Genomic DNA, 22,103 nt, shown 5'->3' on the forward strand with positions numbered 1-22,103 from the left:
TTACAAACATACACACACACACCCAGCAGCTCCTATAACACAGAGAGACTGTTACACGCACATACACGAACACACACACACAGAGACAGACACACAGCAGCTCCCATAACAGAGAGAGAAAGAGAGACACTGTTACACGCACGCACGCACGCACGCACACACACACACACATGAGCAAAGACAGAACCTCGACCAAGCGGCCCAGACACACACAGTACAGAGTGCATATATCAGCTGAACCAGACAGCCGCATGTGGTATACATTTGAACAAAAGACGGTCACATTTTCATTTCATACAGGCTATTTCAGCTGCCCTGCTTTCAGGAGACCGGGATAAAAGCAGGGTTGTGATAAAAGCACGAATCCCCAGTGTACGCGTGGAGATGAAAGCGTTCGCGGCTGTGCCCCTCGCACCCACGGCGCACTACAGCCCGAAACGCAGTCTTGGCAGAGAGCATTCCGGAAGGGGAGACCCACAACGTTTAAAAGCGGGGAGTCAGCAGAAATGCCCTCATCTCATAAAGGAAAAAACAGGCTGAGGAAGTTTGGAGGGGGTTGAAAGGAAAGCCGTTACAGAACACTAGCGTCACAGAAAACTTTCCACACGAGGACTGTGTGAAGCTCACAAGTGGCTCTGACAGGGAAAGAGTAGTGCACCCCCCCCCACACACACACCCGCCCGACACGCCTTTACATGACACCCAGACAGATGTTGGACCTTGAAACGGCGCCAAGCGATAACTCAGTAAATCTCCCCGGCTGTGCTGCAGGAGTATGCGATACACTGTAATGAGGAATTAATCTCGGAGGAAGCTTCAACCTCCTCAGCCTCGCCTACACGCTGAAGAAGTTCTCCTCCTCCTCTCCGAGTGCCACTCAAACGGAGCCGCCCTGACCGTGGACCGAAAATACGGCAATTATAACCGTAATCCCACGCACAAAAACTATTTTGGTACCGCTACATTAAGCCGCTTTACTAAGCGCTACACAGCGGACGCCAAACACAAAAGAAAAACGCAATAAAATAAATCATTTGGCATTTAAGTTATTCGTCAAAGGTCACGAGGCCTGTACTGTTGGAAGTTATGTAGCACGGGGGAGTAGGCGAGCATGTGACAGTCACGTCACCGCGTGATAGCGCAGGCCTTTTATCGCACTTTAATGTCTGTAACCGTGTTGATAAGGGCTGCTAAGCGCTGTGTGGGGCCACTGGAGCTAAAGGCTACGGCCGTCTGCGTCACCCACAGTCATCCGTGCCGGCCGAATTATTCACATACCTGAGCATCAGCCGGTATACATGGGAGGTGAAGACAGGAGTTCAGCCAATTACCGAAAAGACTGCTGCGTTAGTGTAGGAGCGACACTGTTATTTTACACTGTGTGAGCCCTCAGCGCCCTGAGCTCAGCTGATGCTGCAGTTTGTAGGCAGAGGCTTGCAGAGACATGGGGCTGTAATTCCTGTGCTGACGGACAGCAACACCCCCCCAAGTCATTGCTCCCTTTGTCCCCCATCCCCCTGTTTCTCTCCCTCTCTAATCAACCGAGCTGCTCTCATCCTCATTCCATACTTCACCCATCACACTTCCAGCAGACTCTTATTCTTAGACCCCAGATGATGATTTAAGAATGCTTCACGGCTTTTCTAGGCCACCAACACCCCCCCCCGCCCGCCTCCTGGTCCCAGCAGTGCTGCGCTAACCGCAGTCTCTGCCACATATAGGACATTTTCACAGGTCAATCACATCCTCGAACCGCCTATGACGCAGTACGAGTGGACCGTCCCCGAGATACACACACCACACTGAAATCAGGTCTCAGCGACGTCGTCTGCCACCGGAACCAGGCCCAACTGGTCACCCTGAGGACATTCTCACAGAGGGACCCATCTAACCTCAGACCAAAAAAGGCCCTTTCCCTGCTTCGAAGACCAGGAAAACCGGTAGCGACCACCACACCCACAACGACTTTCAAAAACGCGCAGAGGGAAACCGAAACGGGCAACAACCAGGCGCGGGGGGGACTGCGGGACTTCATCGATAAAAGCCGCGCTGCAGAAGTTTACGAAAATATCGGGAAGGTTCTCAAAAACAACAAACAGGCCCGCGCGGGCAGGTAAGGCGAGATTCCGGGGGCTGTCGGGCGGAGCGCTTCTGAAGACCTGCCGGTCTCGGGGGGAGCGGGATCAAAGTGACGCCGAGCTGCTTTTGGCGTGTCTGTTTCTCCTCCGGAGCGTCTGCAGACGCCTCTCAGACGTTGTGCTCCGGTTTCATCATGCGGGGAAGGCCGCTGTGGGCTCAATGAGGGATGTATAATTAAAGGCGGTGTGGCTGCTCTCTGAATAATGGATGCTAAATCTGGGGCTGTCTGTCAGTGGCCCCTCTCCCCGCTCCGGCGATGTGGGGCGATGTGGGGGTAACGTGGGGGGGCTCTCGGAAACGCTGGCGGGGGCTCTGGTGCGTCTCAGCGGGGGTGCTCGCTCGCCCCGGCCGGACGGTGGCAGATTTTGCGCGGTGAATAAAACATGACCGCGTACAGGGCGGTGTGGTCGGGTGACGGGGGCCCCTGCAGAAGAAAAGGCCCCGGTGAAACCAACCCTGCGTTTCCGACGGAAACCCGAAACCCTCTCTCCCGATATGAGGAACGCGGCGTCCTGCGGAGAGGGGGGGGGCGACGCTTCATCACACACTCAGACAGGAAGTGTAGGATGCTCCACTGCATCTCTCCTGGCCCATGAGAAAGTACAGACCATTGACAGTCTCCAGTGGTCTGTACTTTCTGCTCTTTCACTGACACGCACGAGACGTGTTCAGCATCATCACAGAGCCCGGGGGACAGGTGTGCACTAGCACACGCATTCATGCAGACATGCACACACACACACGCATTGAGAGAGAGAGACACACACACACACACACACACACACACACGCATTGAGAGACACATACACACACACACACACACACACACACACACACACACACAGTGAGAGACACAGACCCACACACACACACACGCATTGAGAGACACATACACACACACACACACACACACACACACACACACACACACACACACACACACACACACACACAGTGAGAGACACAGACCCCCACACACACACACACACAGTGATAGACACAGACCCCCACACACACACACACACACACACACACACAGTGAGAGACACAGACCCCCACACATACACACACACACACACACAGTGATAGACACAGACCCCCCCACATACACACACACACACACACAGTGATAGACACAGACCCCCCACACACACACACACACACACACACACACACACACACACACACACACACACACACACACACACACACACACACACACACACACACACACACACAGTAGAGAGACAGAAATAAAAGTGCAGTATCTGAGGCTGCCACATCAGCCCTCAGCACCGGCTCAGGACGCTGATTGTAAAGGGAGGCATGCGTCTCCATGGGAACGCAATATCAGAGAACAAAGCAGGTAGCGGCCCTGAGATTGGCTCTCGTGTTGCTGTAACCCAGCCTGCATCCTGACAGCCCTGGAACAACAGAGCAGAAACGCTAACCCGGGCCTGAAACCCAACGCCGCCTCTCCCATCGCCCCGCACACAAAACCCCTCTGTACCACTTCATAACCTGTAACATCGACCCAGCGGGCTCCCTGGCCTGGTTCACAGTAAACGGCGTGATGGACCAGGACTGCTTTATTTTAGGTCACAAAAGGTTGTGGTTAAATATAAGGTTGTACGTTGTTCATAAAGATCAGAGGAACCCGCCTCCCCACTCTCGTCGCTCCAGTTGTGCAGAATTCCCCGCCAGGCAAAGAGGACAACCGGTCCCAGACTGAATTCTCTCAGCACTCCTTCATGAGCTCAACACTGTAAATTCACCACGCGCTGTACACTCTTTACTGGAGAGGGTTCAGTTCTGCTGAACCAACCAATCTCACATCCTCCCTCCAGTGAATGAAATGAGCCGGCGCTCAAATGACTGGAACATCAGAAAAAGCCGCTCAACCCAGACCAGCCACCAGTCTTCCACACTGCAAGCCTCCCAGCAACGCTTCCCGTCAGTGGTCAGCTGGGGACTCCAGAAACATCCATCGACAGGATAACCATGTGATTTTACTTCCCCTTCTGCACTAGACGCGATTGTGCCAGACGTCTAAAATGAAGGATACTGCATGACTCGAGGGGTTAAAAATAGGGCAGGGTGACCTGTGGCTTCTGTGAATGGAACAGAGTTAATGAAGAAGCCAGAACTTCCCCCAAACCCTAGCGCATGACTAAGGCCAACACGTTCAGGAAATCAGTCACAGCCTCTCCCAAAGAGAGGGGGGGGGGGGCAGGAGGACCTTGCAGGACCCTACCATGGCACTAAAACGTACTGACCGTAAATTTGTGGGAAACGATTTCAGGCGAGCGATTGCTGGGTGCAGGAGAGGGGGAAACTCACACTCCTGGCAGTGCGTGGTTTTCTCCCAGACTCCTGTTCAGACGCGGAACTTCTGGACGCGGAAAGAACGATAGGTACGGAGGAGGCAGCTGTGGAACGGTGGAGTCGGGCCCGGCCACAGCGTGCGCCGCAGAGGCAGACGGAATGTGCCGGCGATTCGCTCCGCTACGTTGGGCTAATCGGCTGTCCCGCCAGCGCAGGGTAACGTGGCTGACATTCAGATAGTGTTTCTGCGCCCATACACTGCAGTTTACTCACCAGAGAGAAACTCCATTACCCATGTTTCCATGCACCAGCTATGGCACAACACCGCTATTTTGAGCTGCTAAAAACTGCCATTTCACTGCCGTTTCTGAGTTTGATATAATATTATTATGCTTATTCTTCTCACGTGGTTCAGGACTGGTACCCTCTGGAATGTGTTTAAATATTGGGTACACTGGTTGGAGACTCTTGTTGACATGTCAGCCTCTTTAAAGGCCCTTGTCTTTTTCAGACCATGCTAATTGCTTCAGCTCTCAACATGACCTGGACACTGACCTGATCTAGCATATCCAATTGGTTGAGAGTGACAGAACAAGTCATCAGACATAGAGATAAATACTAAGGTATTGGGACATGGCACCATTTTTGTTGTTTTTGCTCAGTACTCCAACACATCAGATTTGAAATAAAATCTCTCACAGGGAAACTGACATGCGGTCTACTGTAACGGGCAGTGGACCTGCATTACAACGGAAGGGAAGATGCTCTTCTCCTCCTAATCAATACGAGGGCGATAAATTCACTGTGCAGCTAGCCTAATGCTAGCCTAGCGCCCACTAAGCATTTTTCCCAGGACCAGGGCAGGGCTCTGGCCAGACGGGCCGGGGCGGGAGATAAGTTGAGGTTAGCCGATCCGGGCAGTGCGTTTGGGGGGTATTATCTGCGGGGACGGGGGTGTGGGGGGCTGTGAAAGCGGCCCCGCTCGGTGATCTGATTGATGCCGGACACAAAGCGGCTGGCACAGCCCTGCTCTCTTTCATGGCTTTACGAGGCGCGGGCTGCTCCAGTTTACGGGGGCCTCGGGCCCCTCCACAAAGGGCCTTTTCACACGCCCCGGTCACGTGACTGTGGGAAAGCTCCGCGCACCGCCGCACAAAGGCCGCTGGGAGAGCCGGGTGCGGATCCCGGCCAACGCCGCTGGATTCCCCGAGGAGCGCCGGGATCAGACGCGTACGGACCGGTCTCTCCACTGTCCACACACCCCGTCTGTCCACTGTCCACACGCGCGCGGTCTCTCCACTGTCCACACGCGCGGTCTCTCCACTGTCCACTGTCCACACGCCCCACCTGTCCACTGTCCACACGCCCCACCTGTCCACACGCCCCACCTGTCCGCTGTCCACACACCCCACCTGTCCACACACGCCGTCTCTCCACTGTCCGCATCAGTCGATGCCCGTGATTCTAACCAGCAGTAAAAGAAAAGAAACAGCATCGCACGGACACGCTACACTGGGTCTGAAAACATGAGGAACTGCAGCCTGAGACTCAGCACCAGGCAGGCATTCCCCACGGCCCTGCAACTACGGTTAGCATCGTTAGCCCCAGCGCTTCAGCAGTGTTCCCTCAAGGTCTCATCACCCCCAACGGCCAGCGCTAACGCCGCCTGAATCCATGAAGGGTTTTTACAGATATACATATACATTTAGTTCTGTCTCCATCTTCCATAACTCCTTTAATAGAGGTTTGGGTGTCTCATAGGGGGTTCCCTGTGTTGCATTATACTGCTACACGAATTATACTTGCTTTATGGTTAACCATGCCCAGCCATTTATATTAATAATAAGCAACACTAAAAAGCACTGGACAAGTTGACATTTCAGCGTTAAGCAGAAACAATTAATTATGTGGTCAGTCATATAATGTTGGTGGTTCAGAAACGTGTGTGTTGGAGGTTTAAGCTTTTAGAGCCCTGAACCCAGACGCCTAAATCAGTCTGAACACCCAGTGACTGACAGCGTGCGTTAAAACGAGGACTGAGCCATGCACGTTTCCGTGGATACAGCCCCCTTTGTTCGCCAAAAAAATAAAGACGGTGTGGAACAGGGCTGCTGACGGCAGGCTGGAGTGAGTAAGCCGGTGTGAATGTGCTCCCAGGATCCACCAGATTCCTGCGTCAATACCACGCCCATCCGCCTGTCAGCGGACTGGACCCGCCTCCCTCCACCCTCCGTCAGGCCCGCGTCTCTGTTGACCGGCCCGAGAGGTGGGCGGGGCCAGTCTTCTCTACATTTACAACAGCCGCATAGCTCAAATTCTCACGTTGTGTAAACGATTGGGCTACACCTTCCTGCCCCGCCCCAATTGCAGCTACACGGACGGTAAACTCAACCCAAACCTCCCCTCTCCCACCTCGTCACAAAGCAGCCGCACCAGGAAACCGTGTTTACCACAAGGGGGGACCCCCCTTCCCCCCGACTGCCACTTCCTGTAAATACCTGTGTGCGAGTGTCCCATCCTAAACCAGGGAAAAGCTGAAAACAGGTGGCGTTCTGCAGCTTGGCTCATGTTTCCTGCTGGATTGGCCAGTCCGGCCGTGGCTGTCAGGGTCTATATTTGACTCTTTGGCAGAGAAAGAGGGGAGGGAGAGGGGGGGTTGAGTTTCAACCAGTCCTCTGCGGCTATCCTCCTACCACCACCTCAGCTGAAAGAGTCACACCACTCTGCACGGGTCACATTTCACCTGAATGTGCAAATGTGACCCTGGCCTCCCTACAGCCTACAGGCTCCCACCCCTGACAAACACACACACACACACACACACACTGAGCACTCTATTAGGTAGACCTGTACACTTGTCAATGCAAATATTTAAATCAGCCAATCATGTGACAGCAACTAAATGCATTACAAAATGCAGACATGGTCAAGACGTTCAGCTGTTTTTCAGACCAAATGACAGAATGGGGAAGAAAGATCTGTGACTTTGACCATGGAATGATTGTTGGTGCCAGACTATCTCAAACTGCTGATGTCCAGGGATTTTCATGCACAACGCCTTGTTTATGAGAGAGGCCTTGTTTATGAGAGAGGCCTTGTTTATGAGAGACGCCTTGTTTATGAGAGAGGTCCGTGAAGAAGGGCCAAACTGGACAGAAATGGAAATAAGCACACATTACAACAGTGGTATGCAGAAGAGCATCTCTGAACACACAATGCATCAAATCTCTTAAGTGGACAGCAGCAGAAGACCAATAAGTCTACAAAATAAGTCAAATAAATACCTAATAAAGTGCTCACTGAGTGTACATATGCAGACACGTGTACAAACACACACATATATATATATATGCACACACGCATACACATACATATATATGCACACACACGCACAAACACACACATATATATGCACACACAGGCCACATCACGAGGAGTTCCCACTCAGGAAACCTGACTGACCAGATGCGTGGCTAAGCCCTTGACCAAGGCTACCTCTGCAGCTAATCCAACCGGCTGGGTCAGAGAGGAAGTTCACACAGGGTATTCGCGCTCTCCTCCCTCCCCGTGTTCACAAACATGTTAGGAACACGCTGTACTGACGGACAGCCAGCGGAATCACAGTTTCTCTCCCTCCCTGAAAAACAATATTCTTTTCCGGTTCACAAAACAACTCATGAAGATATACCAGACTTCCTAAAACCCAACTGGTCCAGAAACTGGATATTACCGAGTCAGATAACAAAGCGGGAAGCATAATTAAAGTCGAACTAAGGCCAAAGCCTTTCAGAGTGGTTGTCTTCAAACTCACAAAAATGTGAATTCACGTCTCAGAGCAATGATTGCAAGGGAACTGCAATCCACTTGCCGTGTTTCCCAAAAGTCGATTTGTGACCTCCATTCCAGACGGAGCTCCCTTTGCTGTCCTGAGGGACTGGGGACACAACTCTCAGAGTGAGAACTGATTACAGGCCGGCCTGTGTTTCTCTATGACTAAACCCAGGCTCACACCAGGGACGCCTGCCTTTAAACCCGTTACCATTCCCAATACCCTGGCCAGTCGACAGCCTGAGACCAGCAGGCTGCCACACACACAACACACACACAGCATTTTACAGAAAAGGCAATGAACAAGATAGAAGGGTGAAGTAGCAGCCAGCGCTCGACTACAGGGTGGGACGATGCAGCCCACCATCACAAGTAACCGTTCGGTTATCCTGGAAAGCAAGAAAATCCCTTCTGAGCGGCGTGAAGCCTATATTATGTGCGGGGTGGCACTAACCCCAGGCCATTACAGACTGCCAACGAAGCAGGGGAGGGTGAAACCGCGGCCATCTCTCGGGCTCTGAAGCAGTGGCTTATACACCTGGATCACAGCCAAGGTGATATTTTCACTTTCACTTTTCATCTCAACTGCGACTCCATTCTGTCACTAGAGCCCAAATATACCTGGAGCCTCTACAGCCCCTTTCTCTGAAATATAAATTAAGCGGCATAGGCTCAGGAGGTAAGAGCAGTCGTCTGGCAGTCGGAGGGTTGCTGGTTCGATTCCACCCTGGGTGGAAATAGCTTTGTTCCAGCAGCCATTATTGAGTGGAACAAGTCAGAGCGCTGATAAGCTTTCCACTGTCTGATGCGTCTATTCTGCGTTGTATTTACCGATCCACTGGAGGATTGGAACCCCTGAGCACTTTTTGCACCCTGCACTTTATACGCTTGTTGTATTTCATGTGTTTTTAAGTATTGTGTGACTCTCTCTGCAAACAAATTTACCTACGGGTACAAATAAAGTAACTTGAACTTGAACTTGAACTTGGGTGTGACAAGACACCTAACCCCTAAATGCTCCTGATGAGCTGGTTGGTGCCTTGCAGGGCAGCCAATCACCATTTGTGTGTGTGAGTGTGTGGGTGAATGGGTGAATGAGAAGCATCAATTGTACAGCGCTTTGGATAAAGGCACTATATAAATGCCAACCATTTATCATAACCAGGCTGTTGTCAATGAAGAACTAACAAAGCCACGAGGACTCAATTTCTAATGCCATAAGGAGTGCTGCATCAGACATCTATCCTAATAATAATCATCATCATAAATTGACCATACATTCAGTTTTACACAGGAGGGGCAGATATAGAGAGTCAGAAGAGAATATAGACAACAAGATGAAGTGAACTGTTCAAAGAACTACAGTGAGGAAAGGACTGAAGCAGAAGATTAGCAGCAGAACATTCTGCCTCTCACCAGAACTAAAAACATGAAACGAAGTTTGAGAAAACAGATGCAAGCGAGGCTACGAAAGACAAAAAATGGGCTGAAGCTCCCTCCTCCGGCTTTTGTGTTGGAGAAAGGCAGCAGTGGCAGGGGACAGCTGCCAGTGGCACTGAGAGATAGGCTCCCGCACGAGGCCATGTGCATGTCACTGATAGTGCTGAGTGAGCACACATCCCGCTCATGCAAGTCTCCGCTTTCTGCTCACACAAACCCCATTATTCAAACCATCAAAAGAACACTGCCATATATACCTGACGAAAACACACCACCACCTGAGCAGTTGAAATATAAAACGAATTCTAATAGTACATTCAGAACTTTCAAAGCAATAAATAAAACCTTTGAAGGGACCAATGGTTTCATAACACCTCTAGCCTGGGCTATAAGATAAGTAAGCTTGTGCTTGTGCGTGTGCGTGTGCATGTGTGTGTGTGTGTGAAACTCAAAGATGGCATATTTGCGAGGCACTGAGCATGAGAGTGCACTTACGGGGTCATTTCCTCTGACGGTCCCACTGAATAGCTGTATTGGGCTTTAACATGCAGATATTCTGCAGGGGTAACCTCGGTTACGGTGGAATTGCCCATTTACCACACAAGAGGGTAAGGGGCGGCATTCCGGCAAGTGCTAGAAGGTCAGGATGCAGAAAACCACTTTACACAGACAAGAGAGAATGGGGAAGGAGGAATCGATATCCAACTGCTAAATGAAAAATGGAACCACCAGAAGATGAGCTTCAAACGTAATGCATTAGAACAGGCATTATTCACGCCCTATGGGAGACCTGCCTGGAAAATAACCTTGCATCCAAAACTTAAAAGACTGTTCAGATAAAAGTAAAAAAAATAAAGCAATTAGAATGATATCAAAAGACATACAGCATATTCAACTGGGGCTTGAAAGTCCAGGTTACCTTCACACTTGCTAAATTTTATTAGTCCAAATTAAAGACAAAGGCCATTGCTCTTCAATGGTGAACAATCAAGGACAAATACAATCAGGAGATGGTCAGAGATGAGAAATAAAAAACAACTTATGTCAGTCAAGCCTTCGAGTAGTTTGAGGCTGAATTCAAACATGTCAGCACAAAGGTAGAGACATGAGCTGGAATTAGGGCTTGCAAAACACCCGCTTCTATGTAAAACCACATTTGCCTAAATAGTTTCAGTTAGGCTTGTAGCTATTGGGGTTCAACATGGTAATCCTGGGAAGATATTTTAATACCGCTCTTTTTGAGGGTGCTGCTGGCTGGGTCTTCCTGTTTAGGCACTGTTGTGCATGGACTAGTGCATGGACGGGCCAGGGGTATCAAATCTGGACCATGCTCCTGTTGACTGAGGCTTGACAGGGTGTCACACAATTGGCTCACCCCGGAATGGGAGGGGTTCAAGTCAGCTGGTATGACAGCATCTCATCACACACCAGGAGGCCCTGCTGGTCAAGTGCGCATATTAAACCGCACATGAAGAGTCTTCCTCCGACTCACCTCTGTGCAAGCCTGACTTGCACACTGCATGACAATAACAACTCAGCAGAGAGACAATGTTCTCAAATGTTACTGGAATGTTTTGTCAAAGTTGTAATTGTTGTAAACGTTGGCACTACATGGCAGCAGCATTGTGAGAACGTTTCATGTTAGCTGGGAAGCGGCTACTGACACCGTGTCCTTGAGTGGAGAGCACATGCTTGTCTGCGCCTTCCTGATTCCAGAGGAGGACAAAAATATGACTGGGCATTCCAAATAGGGCAGAAAATGGAGGAAAAGCATTAAAAATTCAATTTAAGTCTCTCTCAATAAGGACCATGGCCACGTACCCACAGAGGAATGAAGCCCTGTGGTATTTTCTCTGTGTGGTAACATAAGATCAGCAGAAACACACCCTTCCATGTAACCACATGTTCAAGCTGAGGTTTATCAGTTTCTACAATCTACTGCTTTGAACCGGTCCGTCATGTAGATCCCTGCTTCCCAACCTCGGTCCATGGGGACCTCGGCCGATTCTGGTTTTCATTCTAACCACAATTGCAATCCCAGAATTTAAACAAGCTGTCATTTTTCTTAATTAGTTGCCTTTCATGTTTAGAGGGATCATATACCCTCTTCAAGGGACATTACGTGAGAAATAGCCATGCGTTCCATTAAGAACAAAAGTCTCATGTTCCCTTGCGCCTATGGGGCTATACTGCTTACGTTTACATAAAGAGGCAACCAAATGATTCAACTCATCAAATTAACACTGAAGTGAATGAATAGGCTCCCAATAGGAGAAGTTGTGAACACAAAGGCAAATCAAATGACAATGAGCCAAACCTGCATTGTGTTAAGTTTAAGTAAAAGTATGAATAACCTAATTAGGAGCCTAATTCATTCACTCAGTCTTTAATATGCCATACAAACAGCCCCTAGCCATTGCACAACACTGCCACTATATTGTAAGAACACCATGCAAGAACCATTACAGCTTCAGAGCCAAAGACATGTGACTGAAGTGTGGGGGTTCAGCATCTGTGTCGCCAAACAGTGAAATCTCGTCCACTGACTGATAAGAACACAAAATATGGAACTGTCACCATGAAGCACTGCAGCAGATACAGACTCATGTACAAATTAGAAACAGGTTCAGTCACATTCACTTGAAGGCAATCAGGAGCTTAATTGAGAATGCAATAATGTAACAGTCAGGGTTTTGGGTGGAGATCCTTACATCTAACCATCACACCATTCTCTCCTCGCATCCAACCTCAATATACCAGCAGCCCAGTGCTGTAACCATATCATCCTACTAAGATATTTGATCGATGCAATATTACAGATGTTTATGAACCAATATCTGCCATGCTGAAAATAAAATAGACTGTCCTGGAAGCTGATAATTTGTCTAATCAGGGAGCGGTATGTTTTTAATTTGCAGCCTTTGTATTTGCCGCAAGATCCATTTGGGTAGTGAAAGCATGAGAAAGAGCCTGAAAGCATGTGGCTCAGGCCAAAAGAGTGAGTTGGCAAACCTGTTTTAGCATGACAGCAGTTGTGACTTGGATTCAGGAAATTTGGTGCAGATAAACACATGACGAGATCAAGGGTTGGTCAGCTAGCCAAGCTGCACAGAGTGGCCCGTGTTTCCTCTTTCAGAAGTTGAGCCATGTCAAACCCGCGTAAAAGCCAGGTTATGACCAGAGTCCCGGACCTGGGTTGGATAATACAGGTTAACCCACTCCACACCAACGGCAAACACCCGGATCTCTCCTCTGGTGTGAGTGGTGTATAAAGCATATGTGCTGACATCATCATACAGGCAGCTCAGCGGAGACAGAGCTGACCTCATTCACATCTAGGAGCACAATCAGTGCTTGTGTGCTGAAATGATGTGTTGCATTGCAAACATGCTTATGACACTGAGACAAATGTAATAGACCTTAATTTGACCCATTTTAATTCCATTTCAGTGCCACAGTGTCTGTGTTACTCAACTTGGAGTATGGCAGCCCACATGGAAAAAACATGTGAAATGCATTTTTAAATATATGCCAAATCAGAATATAAAGAAAATAAATGGGCACTTTTCATATATTTTTACATTTAAGAAATATTTCAGGAAGGAACATATACTGCCATATATTCTGAATATGGAAATATACATTGTACGTTATGAAATATGACTATATATTTGGATCTGTGTGGGATGTCTGTGGAGAGTGGAACTCCATCTTCCCAGAGGGCTACTTAGCTAGCACAGACACAGGGAAATATTTCTGCTCTTCACACCAGAACCATTTGACAAATTAGAATCAAGTTGGAGAGACATCCCTTAACAGCTCTGTGAGTGTCAGGGGCTTATAGTTAGGAAACTGGGAGGGAAGCCTTCAGCTGCGAGTTAGTGTTGGCAACTAGCTAGTCAATGCAGTTACATATACCCCTCTGAGTGGAAAAAAAGAAGAGAAAGAGATTATATCATTGCAAGGCATGCTAGCCTGTTTAATAACTGAATGTTACTTCCTAACACCTCCTAGTGAGCCACCCTTCCAACCAGAGACTAATTAATAAGTGCAAACTGTGGTTCATCAGATATTTAGCAAGGCAGCCAGCCCCTTAATTATTATGTTTAGCCCATATCTACTAGTTATTGTCTCTTAAAACTCGTGTAAATGTATGGATTGGTTTATTATATTAGCTATGAGCCATTTCCCATGCGTAACTACTTTAAAAAATCTAGGCAGCTAAGTTAGCAACATTGACAAGTGAATGCATAACTAACGTGACTCACCTGTCCAGAATCTGTTGCATTACCACAGCCCTCTGGTCCGCCATATAAGCAGCAATAAAATCTGAATGCACACTTCTACAGCAAAAAAATGTGGTAGCCAGCGAGCAAGACAGCTATAATCTGCAGAAAAATATCGTTAGCCAGTTATCGCTAGCCAACTGGGCCTGTTGTATTCGTACGAGGCCTCTGGTACGGGAAGGTTTACGAAACACACAAATACGATCGGAAATGCAGACGTTTAAAATGCTATTTAACAACCATCATAAATTTTAAAAAATACAATTTCAATGTTTCGTGCTTATCGTCAATTCCAGATTACACCCCAGACGAATAATACTTGATTTGTTATTAATATAGCTGCGTCGCAATGACCGCTTGACTCCATTGACTGTATGGCTGTGAGGTGACGCAGGACTACGACATTGCGTACTGCGTCACCAATAATAACGCACCTAAGCAACAGCTGAGAAATTACACGTTAAGGATAGCTTGGGATATGTAGTTCAATTTTGCTTTTTTGCTCCCTATGTCGCCCAAAAATATCAAATTAATGTCCTAACTCAGACAGGCGGTTCTAACTAGAAGCCACTCAAGCCTGCCTTGGACGACGAGTTAACATGAAGATACATATTTGGCTTCAGAATACCTCGTACTGTGGTAGGTGTTTCCTTAGGCTGTTATTTTAAATATCCGCAATCGTAACCAAGGGTGTATCGTTGCTAGTTGAAAATGCATTCTGTTAACGTTATTTAATACAAGCCTATATTCTGTATGACCGTCGCCCATATGGTAGCTATTAGTATCTTATACGTTTGTAGCTGTTAATTCGTTAATGTCAAAGTGGTGTAGCCTATAAGCTATTATGGAAACACTCTCATAGTGAGAAGTCTATAGCCTCACTGTAGTTAACGCAAATAATATAGCATATGTATGAAACCTGTAAAGTATTGCTTATATCTCATATCACAGAGAGTAGTATTACAAATAGCGCCATGAGAATATATCAGTGTGCATTTTAGCCGCAGAGTAATGCGAGTAATGTCATTTTGCAGTACTTGCTATGAAATACACACACCACATGATGGTGTTTTAGAATCAACTTTATTTCGACCAAAACTTAGCACTGAGGTAGCGTCAATGTCGCTTTAAACATTACATAAAAAAACTACAATTCCCTGAAGCCTCTTCTTCATCATCCATGCGCCGCAGTCAATCAGCTGTTAAAGCAACTGCTAACTCTACCTCGGCAGAAGGGTAGCTCATTTGTCATATCCGTACCCAGCAGAGGCAAACAGAAATAGCCTTATTTACAGAACCCCTAAAGGTGAACGAGAAAGGTAAATCCTTTTAATGTCCAACGGTAAAGAAAGACGCAGTGCATGGAAATAATCTGTACTTGTTTAGGAAAAACCTACAGTGCCGGATAAGAAGGCAAAACGAGAATATTTCTTAATATCTAACAAGCGCTGTATAGGCTGTATTTTGTGCATTGCCTATAAACGTATTCGCTATAAACGGGTGATAAAGAATATATACTTCAGTATTTCGATTAAAATATGTATTTGTTGGGTGTAGGTCGGTAAACTGCCCCTTGTATTGATTACTTTGGTGACCTTGAATCGGACTCTTAGGCAGCGACGGAAAAACAAGGATTAACTACGGGGGGTTGGCAGCTTGCTTTGCAATGCGTGTTTCGTGTTATAATAACGATCTACAACTAAAAACATAGCAAGAAAACAGATAATCTGATATGTATTAGAATAATCCTAGATGTAGTACGGTATGCATTAGGCTTTACGCTTGCTTCCTGTAGGTACAGTCGCAGTTACTTAAACGCAGTTTACGATTCTGTATTATAATTTGATCCTTTATTATAATTTGGCACTTTTGTCATTCATATAATAGGCCTAATGTTTACATCCATAACCTCGCTGTTTAAACATACACATAATATGACAAAGTGTCTGCAATTATTAGGCGTTCGGTTAACTATTTGCTGCAGTGCTACATGTGCAGTCTACATTTGAACCCAGAAATATGTCTGCTGGAGAATATCACACCCAGAACGGCGTAAAATATAAATTCCGGGCTAAAAAACATCAAATAACATTTGTTTATATTATAGCCCATAAAGCGAGCCTCGTGTCATAGGCTACTGCACATTAATAGGCAACTACGTTCCTATTGAAACAGCATATAGGCTACAGACTGCGTATTTACTAACGTAAATGTAATAACGAAATGTGTATATCACCATATTTGCATGCAGTTTTTTTTTGCACCGCAAAAGAGAGGACAAGAAGTGACACGGCTCTGCATGTTTTGTGCAATGCTGGAGAAACGTTTTCTTGACTGGGTATAAGCTTTGGATGTAACCCAAGTGTTCCCCTTCTACGGACTTCTGGGTTCCATGTGCATGTTACAAGTGAATAAGCTACCGTTACGAATAAAACTAGGTAGCTACAGACATTGAAGAAATGTGCTACAGCAGGTAGGCTACGGTAAATATCAATGATTCGACAAAGAATCAAATTTCAATGTTCGAAATGTGTTATGAAATTATTAGTTACTTTTAGTAACTAATGGGCCTATAAATAGATATTGGGTTAAAATGTCTGTCGTAAGCCGTCTAAAAGTAGCCTATCTCGTTTAAAGAAATGCAGTTCTTCAATTCAGTTTACCAATGAGTGATTATTTTTGCCCCAATTAACGGCAGTTTTTTTTTTTTTTTTTTTTTTTTTTTTTTTGCATTTATTAGGCTAGATTAAAATCCATTATCATGTTTCTGCAAAGTTCTACAGTGAGCTGTCATGAATTTGTACATGTGTGGGAGGAATCTGGTACGTTTATTTGGTTTTAAATAAATAGAAATAAAACCGGTTATTTTCGTAGGATACACTTAGCAGTAGCCGATTAATGAGGATTTTTGTAGCCTGGCCCTTTAACTTTAGTGAGTAGCCTAAAGAGGGGGTGGCGTGTCTCTCTAACCTTGCTGAAGGACGCAGCTGTATTTATTGACGTATGCAAATTAATTTGGGGGGTGGTCCTAGAAAAAAACAGGAACAAGAATCAGTTTCACGTTGCAGTCTGGAGTTCCGGTGGAAAAGGAAAAAGAGACGTGGCGATTATTGGTGAATATCTGTCCTCCAAGCACATCTCCAGCTCGCGTCTGGTGGGAACGGAGGCACTCTAAAGGGTGAAGCCGTTGAATATTTTCTTTAGCGAAAATAAGTTAATGTGATCGCAGCGGCAGTCATACAATTTCTGCTAAATGGGTGATTACGGATTCGCCCTGCAATCGGCTAGCCCCAGCGACACTAGCAGTAGCGATAACCACCCAATCCCAGCGTTCTGTTTGGCGAAATACCGTAACAGCCCGGCGAGTGTGGTCTATGATATCCTGAATAATAACTCGTCTCTGTTTTTCCCCGTTGCAGCTGAGCAAACCATGCAGGATGACTTACTGATGGACAAAAGCAAAGCGCAGCCTCCACAGCAGCAAGATCCAACGAACGTAGATCCCCCTTCAACACCGACCCCTTCATCGGAACCACCCGCTTCGGAGGAGAACACGACGAGCGTGATCAGCCAAGCAGCCCAGGCGCAAAACAGTAAAGAGAAAGTCCCGATGGAGTCTCCCATTCTCCCGGGTTTGAGTTTCCACCAGCCACAGGAACCCGGCGGCACGTCCTTGTCCCCTTCATTTGGGAGCACTTGGTCTACTGGGACCACGAACACCGTGGACGATAGCTTTTTTCAAGGGATACCCTCGGTGAACGGGACAATGCTTTTTCAGAATTTTCCCCATCACGTAAACCCGGTTTTTGGGGGCAACTTCTCTCCCCAGATGGGTTTGGCACAGTCGCAGCACCAACAACAACAGCAGCAGCAGCCGCCGCCGCCGCCGCCGCAGCAGCAGCAGCAGCAGCAGCCGCCACCGCAGCAAAGGAGGTCGCCCGTTAGTCCCAACCAAGCCCCTTTCCCCCAGAGAAACGCATACAGTCATCCGGCCGTCATGAACAGCAAGGCTTCCTCGTCCTCTGCCTCCTCGTCTGCATGGAATAATCACCATAACGCCGCTTGGAGCACAGCCTCCAACCCCTGGAGCGGGCTCCAGGCATGCAGGGACCCGCGGAGAGCTGTGGGTGTCGGAGTGGGTGTCGGCGTCGGGGTGCCGTCCCCCCTCAACCCAATCTCCCCGATGAAAAAGCCCTATTCCAGCAACGTCATCGCCCCACCGAAATTCCCTCGAGCTGGTCCCCTCACTCCGAAATCCTGGATGGAGGACAACGCATTCAGAACGGACAACAGCAACAATATGCTACCTTTTCAGGTAACCTTGGGATGTGCTTTTCTGTAGTAGCCTTATAGCCTAGAGAACACGTTTCTACCACCAATATTTCGGAATTAATGCAGTGACAATTCACAGCCTATGTATGAATAAACACATATGTATCTGACATTATAGGATATGATAGATATGTAGACGAATAGTCTTATACTATGCGACAGCAAATAGTAGTAGGCTAGTTAGCTGTTTATCATAGCCTACTTGTGTATTTGCTAAACTGATGTAGGCTACACGTAGATTTCTAATGTTAGCCAGTTTGGTATGTACTAATGTACCAGTCGAGTGCTATTGTAGCCAGGCATGTAAATAGGTTATGCGTAGCCAAGTTGCTCCATCAGTTTTAAGCGTTTTTTCGTTCATTTTTCAAGTCTCCCCTTTTTCTATAATACCGTCGACACTGCAGTCGATATCTCGCACTGTGTTTTGTTGTTGTAGCCTACGCATCTCTTAACTGGTTTAGATATTTCACATGCCCAGTGGGTTTTTTTTTTCCATTTTAATTTAAACCTATAGGAAAATAATATTTATAATGTTCTGATAATTTACACCATTTTTGATTGCGCCGAAATTCAGCGGTGTAGGACGTGACCTTCAGAGCCATATTTCAATGGAGTCTTCGAGTCTCTACATAGCTTAATACTGTCGATATTATCACTTTGTTATTATTTCAACATGTGACATGTTGTCAGTTATTAAACTTTTTAATCTGTGTTGGGATTCGGATAAATGGTATATTGAAAATGTGATAGGTAGGCTATACGAATACAGTTGTATTTAGACATCCGTTTTTGTTAAATCCAATCGAATTTATAAGTGACCATAGATGTTGTATGTATGTATGGAGGTGTGTGGATTATAAGTGTGCGATGAACACATTTTAATTGGCTGTGAATGCGGCAAATGCTGCAATGTTAATAGGCTATTCTATATGAGATTAGATGCCACCATTTTGAACTTTGTGCAATTATTGCACTAGGCGATGTGGTTTAGGGTTTTTGGGGGGTGTGTCAAATGCGTTTAATTTTTTATTTATTTTTTACGCGAAAGGGATATTTTAAAACCATGATTTTGTAAATAGTTTTGCTTACCACATGACGTTGAAGGGTTAAGTTCTGTGCTCATTATTTTGCCAGCTCACACTGGGGTGTTTAAAGGGCACGTTGCTAGTATGCTATTGGTTCATATCTGTCGAGGGGGCGGAACTTGTGCCACACTCCTGAAGGTTCCAGGAGATTGGCATGTTGCCTGCTGTCATGACATTACACCTATGTGACTGACAACTGCTTTTTTCGGTCTTTTTACGGTGAATTCAAGGGCTGCTGTATTCGTGTAACCGTAAAAATTGAAAAAATGTAAAAATACTTGGATTATGTTTATGGATAAATGTGATAATGTCTTTAATTAGCTTGGGTGATTATGTAGGCTAATGCCTTCATGGTTAGATGTTCTTGAATAAGTACATTCAGGTGCAGTACACATTCTTTATTCATATGTTCCTTATGTAGACCCAGTTGTTGAGCATGTAACATCAGTGTTCTTTCTGCAAGTTAACCCCCCCCTTCCTTCACTGCTGTAAAAAATGTGAAAGTCCAATGGTAGGTATGTATGAATGTATTCCAACTTTGACAAAAGTGGTGGTCAGTTTTTAATGCTTTTTCCCAGGGGTTAAATAATAATACATTTTAAAAATCAGTCCTGAAACCCATCGCAAACGGCTGCCTCCAATTTCAACCGGGGAGTTGGGCGTTGTCACTGTCACACAAAGGAGAGGGTGGACCTGGGCCTCTGCGCAATAACGGCTTGTGTAAAATTATTGAGAGACATCCCAGCACTGCTCAAGGAGCAAGCAGCCAGAGTTCAGCCAAACCGCACCCGTAATGCAGAAACTGTTACAAAATACAGAAGAGAGGACCACAGTAGCGCAATAGCTTACGGCTGCTCTGATTGCCACACACATTGTATACGGCAAGGTCCACGGTCTGTCTGGAGCGCCATACCCATCAGTGCAGGGAGGAATACAGCCAGCAGCAGAACTGCGTAAGATGACATGCGCTCGTCTCATTGCGTTACGCCTCTGCGATTTTCGCTCATTGGCTTCCCCATCCTGTTGAACCGATGTTAGCATGCAGTGACGCAGCCTTCTCTAGCATGGCTGAAACCAAATTCAGCACACCTCGGCCTTATTTTAGTAGTGATTAAATGTATATATACGTATATATATTTTTTTACAAGTGACTACTTGTAGTCTGTGCGGTTGTCGCTTTACTGAGCCAACCTCGAAGTAGCAGCAGAGTTCATTTTGGTCTTCAAACATCATTTGACACCAGGTCACAAAATGCTAGAAGGAATTGCCTGTCACATGCCGTTGGTTGTTTGCTAAGCATCTGTACTTTCGGAAGAGAAAAAAAGAACAGACATTTTGTTTTTAACACCCTGTGCTTGTATCAAATGGTGAGAACCCACTTATCATTCTGGTACATTTTCATATGCAAATATGGGCTTCAAAAAGAGGTTATATCCAAGAATGCTCCCTTTGCCTGCTGTTTGTTTTGGTTTGAGAGGCGCTAAAGCTAACTGGATGCAAATTAAGTGCCATTTAAAACATCTGTGTGTGTTCTCAACCTTGCACATAATTGGACACTCCTTCAGAATTTCTTTAAACTCACAAACATTGTTGGTTACAGCCAAAACTATCCACTGGACTCATGAGGAAATGAGAAATGTCAAACATAATAAAGCCTATAATTCAGATATTGCTTTGAGGTAACGGATGTGGTGTCCTGTGAAAGAGCCCTGGGGTTAATAGGCCAGGTTTTTGGTGTTCTAACTGAAAGGCATTGAGTACCCAAGTTGCCCTGTGGCGGTATACAGTTGCCCACCGTCTGGGTGATTGTACGTGATTCATGCCAGCTTGTCCCTCAGAGCACCTGTGCCTTTAGTTCCAACTCCCTTGCACAGGAAGTGTTGAGAGGCTGAACACTGGCTTGGTAAGAGCTCAAAGCACCCTGCCTTCTCAGGTTTCCTCTGATGCAGTGTTTGGCACATCATTTATTCGAGCAAAATTTGATGCATGTGCAAAATTGCTCCAAACGTCTGAGATTACATGCGCAATAATACAACTGGAATCGGCCAACTTTGTATCTTTTGAGAAAGCTCTTCTCTCAGGGGGAGGTGGAGGTGTCTCAAGTTTGCTCCCGATGGTGGAAAAATACTCTCTTAGATTGGTTGCTCTTTCAACAAATCAATACTAATACTGTTCCATTATGATGATGTAATGGCTGAGGCATGGTAAGGTTTGCAAGGTGGGGCTTGATCAGTCAAAAAAATAAATAAAAGGCTGTTTTGTGGCAACGGCAGTGGATGGTGAAATTCCAGCCTGACTGACACTGAATATGGTACACAGGAGATAAGAGCCTCTCCCCTTCTCCCTATTCATTATGTGGATGCAAGGTCAAGCACTGGGAGATCTGCTTACTGTGCTGAAACGCAGGAAAGACAGGAGAAATGGAGACGCAATATCGTGGTTACAGCTCTGATGGATGGCCTGGTTGCTGATCGATGGATGACCTGGTTTTGTTTGTGTAACAATGTCTTCAGTTAACTGTAACATTCGCCATTCCCTCAAGGGTAACCTTTTCTTTGTAAGTTCCGCATTGTCCAAACTGGCGTACGCGAGTATGGTGGAGTTTTCCTGCTTTTGTCATGACGTCTGTGCAGGATAGGCGTTTGCCTATAATAGTGCGAGGCCAGGA

At 46.6% G+C, this 22,103-nt stretch overlaps 2 protein-coding genes across 6 annotated transcripts in view; one reads left to right on the forward strand and one right to left on the reverse strand.

Annotated features, from left to right (window-relative positions):
- Nucleotides 1–14,400, reverse strand: part of marchf5 (membrane-associated ring finger (C3HC4) 5) — a 27,461-nt gene extending 13,061 nt beyond the window's left edge. Inside the window, exon 1 of the mRNA XM_061228192.1 lies at nucleotides 14,001–14,400. Within this exon, the coding sequence (XP_061084176.1) occupies nucleotides 14,001–14,044 (44 nt within the window). The 5' untranslated portion in view covers nucleotides 14,045–14,400. The remainder of the gene's footprint in view (nucleotides 1–14,000) is intronic.
- A 93-nt stretch (nucleotides 14,401–14,493) lies between these two features.
- cpeb3 (cytoplasmic polyadenylation element binding protein 3) overlaps nucleotides 14,494–22,103 on the forward strand; it is a 37,235-nt gene continuing 29,625 nt past the window's right edge. For 2 of the 5 annotated variants that reach the window (XM_061227975.1, XM_061227976.1), the window contains exons 1-2: nucleotides 14,494–14,657; nucleotides 17,438–18,333. In XM_061227975.1, the coding sequence (XP_061083959.1) occupies nucleotides 14,618–14,657; nucleotides 17,438–18,333 (936 nt within the window). In that variant the 5' untranslated portion in view covers nucleotides 14,494–14,617. Of the gene's footprint in view, nucleotides 14,658–15,234; nucleotides 15,338–17,069; nucleotides 17,197–17,437; nucleotides 18,334–22,103 lie in introns of those variants that run through there. The other 3 variants (XM_061227977.1, XM_061227980.1, XM_061227978.1) reach the window with 3 other exon arrangements.

This window comes from Conger conger, chromosome 18 (genome assembly GCF_963514075.1).
Source record: "Conger conger chromosome 18, fConCon1.1, whole genome shotgun sequence".
Lineage (NCBI taxonomy): Eukaryota > Metazoa > Chordata > Actinopteri > Anguilliformes > Congridae > Conger > Conger conger.